We start from the raw sequence: 11,926 nt of genomic DNA, 5'->3' as shown, positions 1-11,926 counted from the left end.
TCTGCACTGCCTTTACTCTGATATTGAACTCAACATGCGAATAAACTTCGCTTGACAGGTTTTTGCGATAGTGAAGTTAGAAAAAGATGGTGACCGTGTGCGAATTGGAGAGAGCAAGCATATGTGCTTATACTCATAAAGAAGAAGAGTCCAATTAAGAGGAGTACAGACCAACTTAAGTCTAGGACGTCACCAAGCGTTGATATAAGCTTACGAATGCCCTATGCAAGCTATCAAGCTTCTGGCTCTTAGAATGCTATGATCACATCATCAAGTACCAGTTGGTCATTTGTTAACTAGAATAACGTGACTGAACTCAACTAGATTATAAGTCAAAGGTCCAGCTCGAGGACAATGTCTTCGAAATATTTCAGCATCTCCTTTGTTCTTAAACAATGCGATCATCAAGTAGAACCTTCTCTTGCGACATGAAGTATATAAAATTTCTCAAATCCGCTGGACAAATCGAAAATGTTTAGGAAGCCAATCAGATATTACTATTGAAGTCTTCTCCAAACTTAACAAAGCAACATCGTATAAACATGAACTATATCCAAAAACCAAAATGTCACCAACAATCACGATTGTGCGACACGCTGAAGCCAGGCACAACGTTGAGCCTAATGGTGATGCTTTGCGCGACCCCCATCTAACTCAAAAAGGTGAGGGCCAAGCAAAGACTTTACAGAGCACATTCCCCCATATGTCCAGAATCAAGGGTGTTATCTCGTCCCCAATGAGGAGGGCAGTTCAAACAGCCCTCCTCGGCTTCGGCCCGGCGATTCAAAAGGGCAACATGAAAGTCATCCTCATTCCAGAATTGCAGGAATCAAGTGCGCGACCATCGGACACGGGTTCACCAGCGGAAGTCCTTCAGGCCGAATTCGGTAACGTACTTGATACTCAATTTCTATTCGATGGCTGGGAGTACAAAGACGCAAGCACTACCTACGGTGGGCGAGACCAAGCGAAAGTCGCAGAGCGAGCGCGTCTATCTCGCGTTTATATCCGCAGTGTTGCGAAGACCCTTAGCAATGACGACCATCTTGTTGTCGTGGCTCACAGCGGCTTTATTCGGCACTTGATTCAGGGTGCCCCTAAGTTTGGCAATGCTGAATTTAGAGCCTGTAAATTCGTTGACATCCTGGGCGACGATAGCCTTGCTCTTCTAGCCGAGGTCTCTCTGAAAACCCATTAATTCCTGAACAAACGATGCTTCTAGCATCAATAAGATTTGCCTTAGATAGACTTTCTCCTTTAATCAAATGATTTAACCCTACCTGCGAAATGCTAATTTAAGATGCAATAGATATCACGGTGGGTAAAGTTGCCTGTTCTAAACAATACACGTGCATGATCAGTTCAAGAATTCTTTTTTTTTTTTTTCTATTCAATTATTTCCCAAATTGGAGACACAACATAGGGGCACAACAAAGAAACTATACGTATGTAACCTTAGCCTTAGCACTCCCTCTATTAATCCTTGGTGTAATAACAATGATCATTCAGTGTCAGCATCGCTGTAGTCGGCATCTCCGTAGTCCCCATAATTGGACGGAGGTTTGGATCCCCCGGTAACATTAGGCTAAGCCTCATGGAATCGGATTCTTCGCCAATACCAACATTACCAAAATCAGTATTAAGATATTCATTCCATTCAATCAAAGACCGAGACGCGAGAGTTTTTATCAAGTCAAAATAAACCTCAATATATTCAATAATACCATCGTTCGCTATATAAGATATACCACCGATTAGTTTCTTTGTTAGATGGTGTAGACGGATTTTGGACTTACCGCACGTGATGATGTGGGTGGGCTTACGACGCAGTATTCAAAGTAAGATGGCTCTGTTAAATTAACAGTCCAGTTATATATTGAGACAAAGTCCGGCGCCAAGGCCAAGAAGGAATTGGGTGGCCGAGGACTTTGGCAGCCCTAGTAGATCAATATATTCTCAATATCATCAGTTCCCAGCCTAGGTCTCTTCCCTTGTTATCCTCCTCCTGTTGAGTGTCCATGGACTTTTCGTTCCGACCAGGTTATTCTGGCCGTACTTCACCCTACTGATTGCACAATTAGCTATTGGAAGATATTCAAACTAAGGACCAGAGGAGATGTGTTATGAACTGTATCGATGATACTCTGTATAATTCTGCGTAACTGTTTCTTGTGCTTCCTTCTATTCACTCATAAAATAGAACATATCTCACCGAGTATTTACTTGAAAAGATCTCATCATGAACATAATATCCCTTCACTGGTTTACATTATACAGTTGTTGTAAATAAGTTTCATGATGCTATATCTGGTGACCCCGTAACGTTCGGGCTCAGGGTGGACTGCAACCCAAGAAGACGAATTGGACGCTACTCACAGCAGAAGAAGAACCAATCAAATCATAGAAAGCGTGTACATCGGAACGTCGGTAGTCATGGGTGCTGTGCTCACTGTTAGGCTCCTAAGGCTGAATCTGACACAGCTAGCCCCCTTCCCCCTTCATGGTGTAGCTGAGCTCTACGACCGAGTTTCATCATGTGTTGGGGTTGATGACAACCGAGACAAATTTACGCCATGATACAACCTTTGTAAGCTTCCGTAGTATCATCCGATTGTGTACATTTCCGCAACGCCAATGAAAGCTCACTATATCCCTGTCTAGGTGCACAGGAGGATCTGGATGGATCACAATGGGTAGCATTAGAAACGATAGAACCTGAAGATCTAAGCCGGTAAAAGCGTTGAACAGCATGGCATCATTTATATCCGAATGAATCCCTCTACAAGACATCCGGTGAGCATTATTCACTTTGTTGAAGTCGAGGCCTAATTTGAGTACGAGTTTCTTTTGCGCGGCACTACAAATAACCTAAAACCCGTTTTACGACAATGCGTCTTACATCACCGATTGGGGCCAGTATTCTTCACGATCTATCGAAGTGATACTTTCCAGTTCGATACGTTTAGTCAAGTTGTCTGAGTTGGCCGATTTTTGTGCCCTCAGAAGCGCAATGATCGAGCCACGATTAGTACCAGTGTATGAAGACGGGCTAGAGAGAGCTTACCCATACAACTCAGCGCTCGGATCTAGCGAGGGACAGGAGATGAAGAGCGACCGTCTACACGTTGGCCCTTCCGCTAAGAAAAAGGGGTACCTTAATATCATCCGTGGCATGCCATTATCGACTCTCATCTTAGCCATCACTCTCATCATCCTGATCATCGCTGCTGGAATCGGCGCCGGAATTGGGGCTTCCATCGGTGCAAAGGGCTCAAACCAGTATAGCCACCTTTCTCTTCTCTCACAATTATCATGAGGACAGCCTCTAAAGTAAAGAAATCGTAGATCATGTAGCAGTGCCGCAACTGTTCCATCACCCGCAACCTCTTCGCCTGACCCAGCCTCAAGCGCCAATGCCACCGCGACGTCATCCGGCGTCTATACCGTCGAAACAAACGTGCTTCTCCCGCTTGACTGTCCCGGCCTCGACAGCACGCCGCAGACCTCCACATTCGCTCATCGGACCTCGACATTTCAAATGTATTGTCGCAACGCATACACCTACGACTCGAATAAGGCAATTCTTAGCATAGTGAGTTTTTTCCCATCGACTCCCCGAGTGAGGATGGCGCGAGAGTTAATTCGCGACGTGAAAAGGTCGTTTACACTCTCCACGACTGCCTGCAGGCATGCGTGTCGTTTAACCACTACGTGAACGCAGACAATTGCACGGCAGCAATGTTTTTCTCAAACTTAACGTCGACGCTTCCGGAATCCGGGGCCAACTGTTTCATGGCGACAGACACAGATGTCTCCTCGCTTGAACCTAGCGAGGAAGGTAACAACTTGGTGACTGCTCTGATTAATTAATAAGGGTCTTGGGGGTATGATATAGTGACTCGTGATTAGGAGGACCTTAGGAAGCCCATATTCGATACTTTTTGAATGACGAATTGTTGGAAGAGCTCATGTCTGGCTGTGTTTCGAGCTGGCTATGTGGGAGCTGAGTGAACATTCATGTCTGCCTGAGCATGAATTACATGCCCCCAACCGCTCCCGGAAAGTACGTCTAGCAAGCTTGGTTATGCCACATTCATAGGAAGCGAACCGAGTATGTGTGTCCGCACATACAATAGTTGCCAGCGCCATACGAGCCGCCCACCACAACCGTGAATTCAGGCACGTCGGCGCCGGCCCGCCATAGCCTTCCGTACGGCCGAAGCGCAAGGCGAACTGCATGTTTAGCTTGTACGCGTGTAACAGCGCGGATCCGCTTAAATGACCTTGCGTTTAGCGAAGTCCGCCGGTTTCTAGTACTCTTATCGAAATCTAAGGTTGTATGCGTTTATACAGTACAGCTGCTAGTGATGGTGACGGCAAAGCGAACAGCGTCGGGGAGTTTTATCCTATGGTCTCGGTCGCGAATATAATTAGATAGTTAATTTTGATTAGTGAGGTTGCCATATTATTAGAATCATATCTGGCATTGACCTCAAACTGTAGAATCCTTACCCTGAAGTAGCAGAGTTGCTACCCCTGTATATCAGAACCTATAACCAGGCAACTCAGAAAGGAGAGCCGTGCAGAGATCTCACATCACCTACGTTGAGAAGTATTACCATCTTTAAACAGGACGCCACGTAAATCTCGTCACAAGAGCACCTCGAAAACGAATTCAGCGGCACGAGTATCACCAACAACACACGCACGCACTCACGTCTTGGAACCAATAAGAAATAAATGAACCAATAAGCAGCTAGATAGATACCAACGATCTACCTAGCCATCCTCGCAAAATCTCCTTCCGGGGATGAAGGACCCGCGCCCTCATTACTTACTTCATTGGGTATCTCAAGTTGCGGCGAACCTATTCAGCCTCAACAACGTATCAATACAATCATGGTACAGTCTCACTCACACCCAGCCTATCTGTGCCCTTCATTACGCACACGATCATCGCAAAAACACTTGTTGTCCCGAACCCAACCTCCACGAGACCATCCAGAATATAAAATAAACGCGCTGCATCCTCATCACCATCCATACCACCCCCAGAATAGATCTTCGCGTTCATCAATCATTCCACCGAGCGAGGGCGCAAATTCCCCGCTCGAAAAAAAAGCCCGCATTGCCCTAGCACCGATGAGACCAGCTCAAAATGCCTAGCCAGGTAGTGAAGCTATGAGTTATGCAAGACGCCGAAGAACCGCTGAAATGCATGTAATATGTCCCGTAAAAAGTATAGACGCCATGGCCTGAACAATATCCCCATACGCTCTGAACGCCTGCGGCCCTGCCAGTCCGGAAAGTGCCATTGTCGGGAACGAAAAAGTTGTGAAAAGAAACCTAGACCCATCGTGTTTTGCGTTTTCCGTGTGCCATTCTAGTGCGGATTGCTGCTATCCATAGTACACGCGACAACGTCTATCTGTCGCTATTAGGAGAGAGAATGGAAAATAAGTAATACAGTAGTGGGAAGAATAAGACGGAAGTCGATAACCGAGCTGAATGCAAGGAGGGATGTAGAAGCTACTTTCGATGGCAAAGAAGCTTCGACACCGTATGTCTCAACTAGGTAGTATATCATGTGACTAGAGGTCTGTCTCGATGAGGAAATAAGGTACGCAAACGAGGTAGCGCGGCGAGGCAACCGTTATGTTGTCCGCGGGCTGCTGCCTGGGTGTCGTTAGTACCAATATGAAAATTTTGGGTATATCCTCCGCCTTCATCCCGCCATATTTCAGCGGTTGCAAGGTATAGCACTGGTTCAAGCAGTGAATGCTAACATGACGAGTGATGTGCAGTATAATGTAGGTAGCATCAAGCTTGCGATCACGAGCCTAGGACAATGCCAAGCTCGAGGAGAAGCTTCACAAAGCGTGTATGAAGTTCGATAAAGAAGTCGGGTAAGCCCACAACTTCGGCAAGTCCACGGGCCTTTGGTGTGAATCCACTTGGTCCCATAGACCCGCCCATTCGTTGCATATAACCGCCTCGACTGCCTCCGGTCAGGAAGCTGCTGGTATCACGGTCTCTGTCCTTCGGGTTGTCGGTGGTGCCTCCGCCGAGGCCGCCCCCGAGCCCGATACTGGTCTCATGAGGCCCCCGACCTCGAATGCGGCCGTTTCGATAAGCAGCGTTCAACGCAGCCACAGCGCTTCCTTCTTCCTCGCGCTCTCGTTCTCTTTCGGCCTCCGCCTCAGCAAGTTCCTGGATCCAAGCAGCAAGGTCGCGAAATGCGGCAGAAATGAAGCTGAATGCTTTCATGGCCAAGCGTTCCCGGTGCGTACTAAGCGCCAGGAAGGCGTAGACTCGTTTGCGGCCACGCGCATGCATGTCAGGGATTCGGAATATGTAGGCGGTGGTATAGCCTGCGGAAGGATCGCCGAAGAATATGGGACCTCCGCTGGCAGCAGATTGTGGAGTGGGTGGTGCGGTGATATAGCCGGGACCAACGGTCATGGCGGAGTTTAACGAGGGCGGGACAGAGGGTGCAGCTCCGAGGAGCGTAGGTGAAGACTGGGAGGCTTCGGGACGCCGTGGGAGAGTCTCGAACGACAAAGTGCGTAAACAGGAGGCACGCACGATCGTGTAGGTAGTGGGCACGGTGGGTTCGTGAGTTGATGTGTAGTCGAGGTAATGCGTGTGATGAGGCATGCCGGACTTCGATGTCGCACTCGTCTGTGAGGTCGATGTGGTGGGTCGATGTGGAGGGCTTGGACGGCCGATCGAGTTCGGAGGTGAGGTCTCTTCTTCGGCGTCGGATGTGTAGGACGACTGCGGATTAGAACATGGCGGGCTTGCATCGGCCAGGCTACCGTACACGCGGGCATACGGGGCACGAGTCCTCATAGTAGGACCTTGGATGTCTGATTTAGAATCAGTCGCCCTGTCAGACTTCGAGTCTGCCGCATTCGTAACATCTTGGCGCTTGGGGAGCGTCAAGGCACAGTTGGCGCAAGGACTTGCGCGCTTCGTTACATATTCGTCGTAGGTGCGTCGAAAACTGGCGTCGCGCCGCGGGGCGCCGGCATTCGTCGCCTTCGTCTCAGGAAACTCGTCGGCATGTCTTCGCGGGCTTTGGGGTGGCGTTTGTACTGCCGATGCATTGGGTCGGCTCGCACTGGTTGCCAGATTTGAAGCTCTTAACATCGCGGTTCGGTGTGTTTGCGCATCCTGGTCAGACGTGGTAGCAGAAGCACTCCGTGTCGCATTCAGGTTTAGTTTGTTCATGGAATCGGTCATAGCTGCCGACGCGGCCGCTGATGGTGTGGAGGTGGCGCATGATCGTGGTCGGCCGATGTCGACCAGACTGTCGTCATAGCATCGCCCGCAGGGGACCGGCAGGCCTTCGGTGACCATTAACGGAGTCGGACCATGTAGATCGCAGTAATGCGCCAAACACAGCTGGATGTCAGTGGTTAGCGACGCGAACAAGATCGGCATGCTGGCGACAGCCATGATGACAATGCTGGCAACCGCAGCGTAAACGATGCGAACGAATGCGCACAACGAACAGACAAGGCGAAGATAGAAACAGATTGATGTGGAGGAGAGAAGCAGAGAGGCTGGATTGGAAGGGCCTCAAAACGACAAGCAGAGAAAAAACATATTGGGTGCGAGTCAGAAAATGGTTGGGTCATTGGGTAGACATTTAGGTTTGGGCAAACAGGGTGAGACCAGGCTGTTGGGACAAGAGCGGAAGCTACACTGGGAGCGTCGGGCACACGTATATGTAAGTAGGCAATGTGCGTGGTGTATGGAGGAATCATGTGTGAGAGAAAGGGATTATCATAAAGTAGGTAAGTAAGTGTTCTGTCGCTGACTGGGTTCGGCCGAAGCAGGGATTGCCCTCGACTTTGGTGCCCCCCGTCCCCAAAGAAGCAACCAGTGTGCTCACAGAGATGGAATCAAGGGAACAACGCGCGTCAGAATATGTGCGTGTGTATGTGTGAGCATCGTCGAGTGCTCGCGGTACGATAGGCACGATAGTGACACCGGTACGCTCTGACGAAACACAATGGTAATGAGATGGTGATAATGAATAATAATGACACTAAACAATAGGGCGAGGGGCACGGCAGATGAGTGGTATACAATGGGTATACATTGTATACATCGCACAGATACTGCGCAGTGTAGATAAGCTTGGGGGGGCCGCTTCTGCTGACCCTATAAGTAAGTACTTATGATGTACTTACTTACATACTTGGGGGCAAATTATGGGAAACACTCCGGGAAATACTTTAGATTTGACTGTCACTGGGCAGGGGGTGCGCGCCTGCGGCTGCGGAATGAGAGATAATAGAGGTAATAAAACGAGGGACGAGACCCATCGTCGACGCCGCGGGCCAAACATACGTAGTAGGTCCTGTAGGCATTCTTGCTTCTTCCGAGGCCTTGGTTGCAAGAGCGCGCGCGACTCTACGCGACCAAGCTCAGCTGGACCGACCGCCAGCAATGCCAAGCATTGGGTACCTAGTCATTGGTAGGGAAGTAGGATATGGAATGATTGGAATCTGCGCATCGCACCGACCCGCCGCCCCCAAATGAGATAAGCCAAGTGAGATCGGCCGCTCTCGTGGGATGGGCTGTCGCTTATCAAGAGCTGTCATGTTGCTACGGCTAGATGTGGCGCCGGGACGAGAGGGAAGGATGGAGGAAGGGGAAGGGGAAGGGGAAGAGGGGAGGGGAGGGGAGAGGAAGCAAAGCGGGAGACGGGAGGGGGGTAAGATGAGACCAGCACAAAAGTACAAGAGCGCCTCAGCTTCGCAACACCAGCAATGCTACAAACGTGAGGCGGTGAGGAGCCCTGAGCTACCATTCGACGAGGTTCAATGGGGTTCAATGGGGGATGGGGGAAGGGGGAACAACCAACGAGGAGCGTGGAAATCAACCGGGAGGCATGGCAGCCATGGCAGCCATGTAAAGTACCTAGCCAAACCCCAGGCCAAGAAGCAAATCAGACAATCCAGACAAGATAACGCCGGTGAGACAGGCGAGCAAGACGGTCAGACAAGCACAACCGAAGCAGGAGTTTGCGCCCCTCAGCATCGACGAACAGGGAACGGGGAACCGGTAACGGGCAGCGGAAGATGCGGAAGACATGGAAGCATGAACAACGAAAAGGATTCAATCGTTGGAATGGATGGAATGGAATGGAATGGGAAAAAGGTAATCAATCTCCAGGCACTTACAATGGACGTCATGACGACTGCGCGCCCTGCCAGGGGTATTATGCAAGGTAGAGCCGACTCTTGCTCTCGGTACGTCCCAAGGCCGTGGCCCGTTTCTCGAAGCAATAGTATGCCGGTTATCGATGGCCGATGGTGTTGCAACCGTTACCTCTGCCTTAGTATTGGGGTATTCAAGTTGCTGGAGCGAGGCCTGGTTGTCGTGCGGGGCGCGTGCCTTTTGCGGCCGTCTCCTCTTCGCAGATGCTCTCTAGATGTCTCGTGTATCGCTGTTGTTCGCAAAAGTTGTCTTGCGCTCTGTCATGTAGCCACGGTATAAGTTGATGCTGCGATATTTGACTCAACTGAACCGTGTGCCGTCGGATAATAAGGAGTGACACTACTGCGTCTGGCGAGGACTACGGAACATAATTTCCAGAGAACGCTTCGGTTTAATAATAACGTCTCAGCGCCAAGCCCATGGGTATGAGCAACGCGTCCAGCAACGACGAGGCGTAGAGAAACCGTCGAGTGATTTCGGGGAGTTCGGATGAGTTCGCCGAGCGGTTCCACGCAAGATGTTCGTAGAAAGGTCAACGTTACAGCCCTCGATCAGACGTTCTCACCCAGGTCGGATGATTTTAAGGGATACTGGAAACAAGGACAATCCGGTATATCCAACTAGTGTAGGTCTCGACCTCGGAAGAGTGAGCAGAATCAGCAGGGCTACCAGGATGCGCGCAGACTATGAGGTCGGCGATAATCGTCGCCTTTTCAACATAAGTCGTCTGGTTTAGGTCCACGCTTTCTTGTATGCACGACTGTACATGTAAAGAGGTAATAATATTCCAATACGGGCGACTGTGTACGCTTGGGGCAGTATATCCAATAAGGGAGAAAATAAAGGAAGAAGGGTCACCCTGGAGTAAAGAAGGGTCGGAAGCTGTACTCTTTTTGTGATCGCCTCATCGAGTTCGTCGAGAACCCGACAAGATGCCTGTCTGCGCTTATCGGCAGCGCTTTGGGTCCTCAGGCCCCTCTCTCTTATTGCCAAACGTCGCAGGCTCCTCGCAAACTCCTCCTGGGCCTCAAAGCGGAGTCGAATTACCAATCGACCCAGGCACGCAAGGTGAATGGCCAGCTCGTGGAGAGAGACATGGGCGGGTTGTGCAACCGGCTGTAAAGCTAGACCGCATGGAGAGCTTCCAGAAGACCGGCTGGAAGGCAGGGATGACAGGAACGGGGCAGCTAACGAGCAGGTCTCCGAGCAAGGTCTGGCACACTACATGGCAGATACATGGGCTGGCCTCGGCCTTGTCGCGTGTCGAGCTACCTACACTACCTACATCACTCTACCCTAGACAGAGTGGGTCCAGCAAAACACCACACACATGCCATTTTCCACCAAAACTCTACAACTTCCAGCGCTAGCCATACAGCCAGATCATACAAGATAATTCTGAAAGTTGGAAATTAAATAAAAGGTATTCTGAAGAATAGCATATTCCAATCTTATATTTTTTCAATTTTTCTACGTAAATGTATAAGGTAATAAGGTAAGTAGACAGAATATAACTAATCATATATGGTAACTATAAGCTATTAAACTTAAAAGGTAAATAAAACATTTATTTTAAATAGGAATTTTATAGAATTTATATATAATATAATTTAAGCATTTTTAAATAATTTTATTTACTTTATATATTTTTCCTATTTTTATTAGCTATTGTAGACCTGTTTGAATATATAGAGTTTTGGTGGGAAAAGGGCCTAAATGGCATGTGTGTGGTGTTTTGTTGGACCCACTCTGCCTAGACTAGTCAGTCATGCTAATTCCAGAGTCAGTACAGGGCAAAACAGGGGTCCCAGACTCCCAATTGCCATGTGCCTGGCGACCTGGCGAGTCGGGAATTGTACGACTTTGCCATTAGTACCTAGCCTATACATAGTCTGGTATAGCATCTGAGCAGAGAAGGACAGGATCAGCGCCTAGTCGGCATTATACAACGTACTCTAGAGTAGTCTGCTGAAAATGATTATTGATCAAGCCAGTTGCTTGTTCCGCTGTATCTCACATTGTCCCTACTGACCTAATAGTACCCAAGTTATCTCCATGCTTAGTATACGGGTTTGAAGTGAGTCGGGGTCATAAAGATTCACGGAGTAATGGAAGTTTATAGATACTCGAGAGAGTGAAAAAATGACTCGTCTGAGATTCTATTACCTGATTCCTAGTGAGGCAGGTACACCCATCTTATTAACTCCCATTCAACTAGTGCGGTCATCACTTCCGCTTGCTTTCCCAAATAAGGAACCACTAGTCTCAACTTTCCATGTCGTTTTTTAACTCACCGACACTGCCGTTGTAAATCACCGGTTTTTGCTCGTCATTCCTTTTTGCTTACTTCTCTTTTTTCTTTTGTTATCCCTTTACAGATTCGTTGAGTTGGCAATACATGAGCTGATATGGCCGTTGTGTGGCGGCAGGTATTAGTTGGCCTTGGGCCGTTTCCTATGAGTTGTAGCTCGAACATTCACAGAAAGCTTCAACCCCTCTCTAGATAATACTGGAGTAGTGTACGTAATCGGCCCTAGGAGAGCCCACGCTAATTCCCCCCTGCTTGGCATGTTTGGGCGTTTTCCACGGCTGCGGGTTGGTTCCCTGCTATTCACATCTTCAAGTGTCAGTCCGAATCCCAGCAACTGAGAAACGCGCTTGTAATCGCAACATCGTTCATTGGCTGGTAACT

General features: G+C 48.9%; 4 protein-coding genes across 4 annotated transcripts; 3 read left to right on the top strand and 1 right to left on the bottom strand.

The window, feature by feature from the left end:
• Positions 1-565: 565 nt before the first annotated feature.
• Positions 566-1,198, top strand: F5B22DRAFT_650640 (histidine phosphatase superfamily; the record flags this gene model as incomplete). Its single annotated transcript, XM_047979345.1, has 1 exon — positions 566-1,198. The coding sequence occupies one exon, from the start codon at positions 566-568 to the stop codon at positions 1,196-1,198; it is 633 nt and encodes a 210-aa protein (XP_047826766.1).
• Positions 1,199-3,010: 1,812 nt separating this feature from the next.
• Positions 3,011-3,870, top strand: F5B22DRAFT_650639 (uncharacterized protein; the record flags this gene model as incomplete). The annotated part of the gene is made up of 3 exons (XM_047979344.1): positions 3,011-3,279; positions 3,346-3,592; positions 3,658-3,870. 3 exons carry the CDS (start codon positions 3,011-3,013, stop codon positions 3,868-3,870), a joined length of 729 nt encoding a protein of 242 aa, XP_047826765.1.
• Positions 3,871-5,499: 1,629 nt separating this feature from the next.
• F5B22DRAFT_445589 (vesicle coat protein) lies at positions 5,500-8,024 on the bottom strand. Its single transcript, XM_047971913.1, has one exon. It carries the CDS (start codon positions 7,459-7,461, stop codon positions 5,833-5,835), a length of 1,629 nt encoding a protein of 542 aa, XP_047826764.1. The 5' UTR covers positions 7,462-8,024; the 3' UTR covers positions 5,500-5,832.
• Positions 8,024-9,632, top strand: F5B22DRAFT_445648 (uncharacterized protein). Its single transcript, XM_047971914.1, has one exon. The coding sequence runs from the start codon at positions 8,587-8,589 to the stop codon at positions 9,511-9,513; it is 927 nt and encodes a 308-aa protein (XP_047826763.1). The 5' UTR covers positions 8,024-8,586; the 3' UTR covers positions 9,514-9,632.
• The last annotated feature ends 2,294 nt before the right edge of the window (positions 9,633-11,926 follow it).

Source organism: Xylaria bambusicola, assembly GCF_022495145.1.
Source record: "Xylaria bambusicola strain CBS 139988 unplaced genomic scaffold F5B22scaffold_56, whole genome shotgun sequence".
In the NCBI taxonomy this organism is placed as follows: Eukaryota; Fungi; Ascomycota; class Sordariomycetes; order Xylariales; family Xylariaceae; genus Xylaria; species Xylaria bambusicola.
The sequence above is the reverse complement of the archived record's forward strand: the minus strand, read 5'-3'. Positions and strand labels throughout refer to the sequence as shown.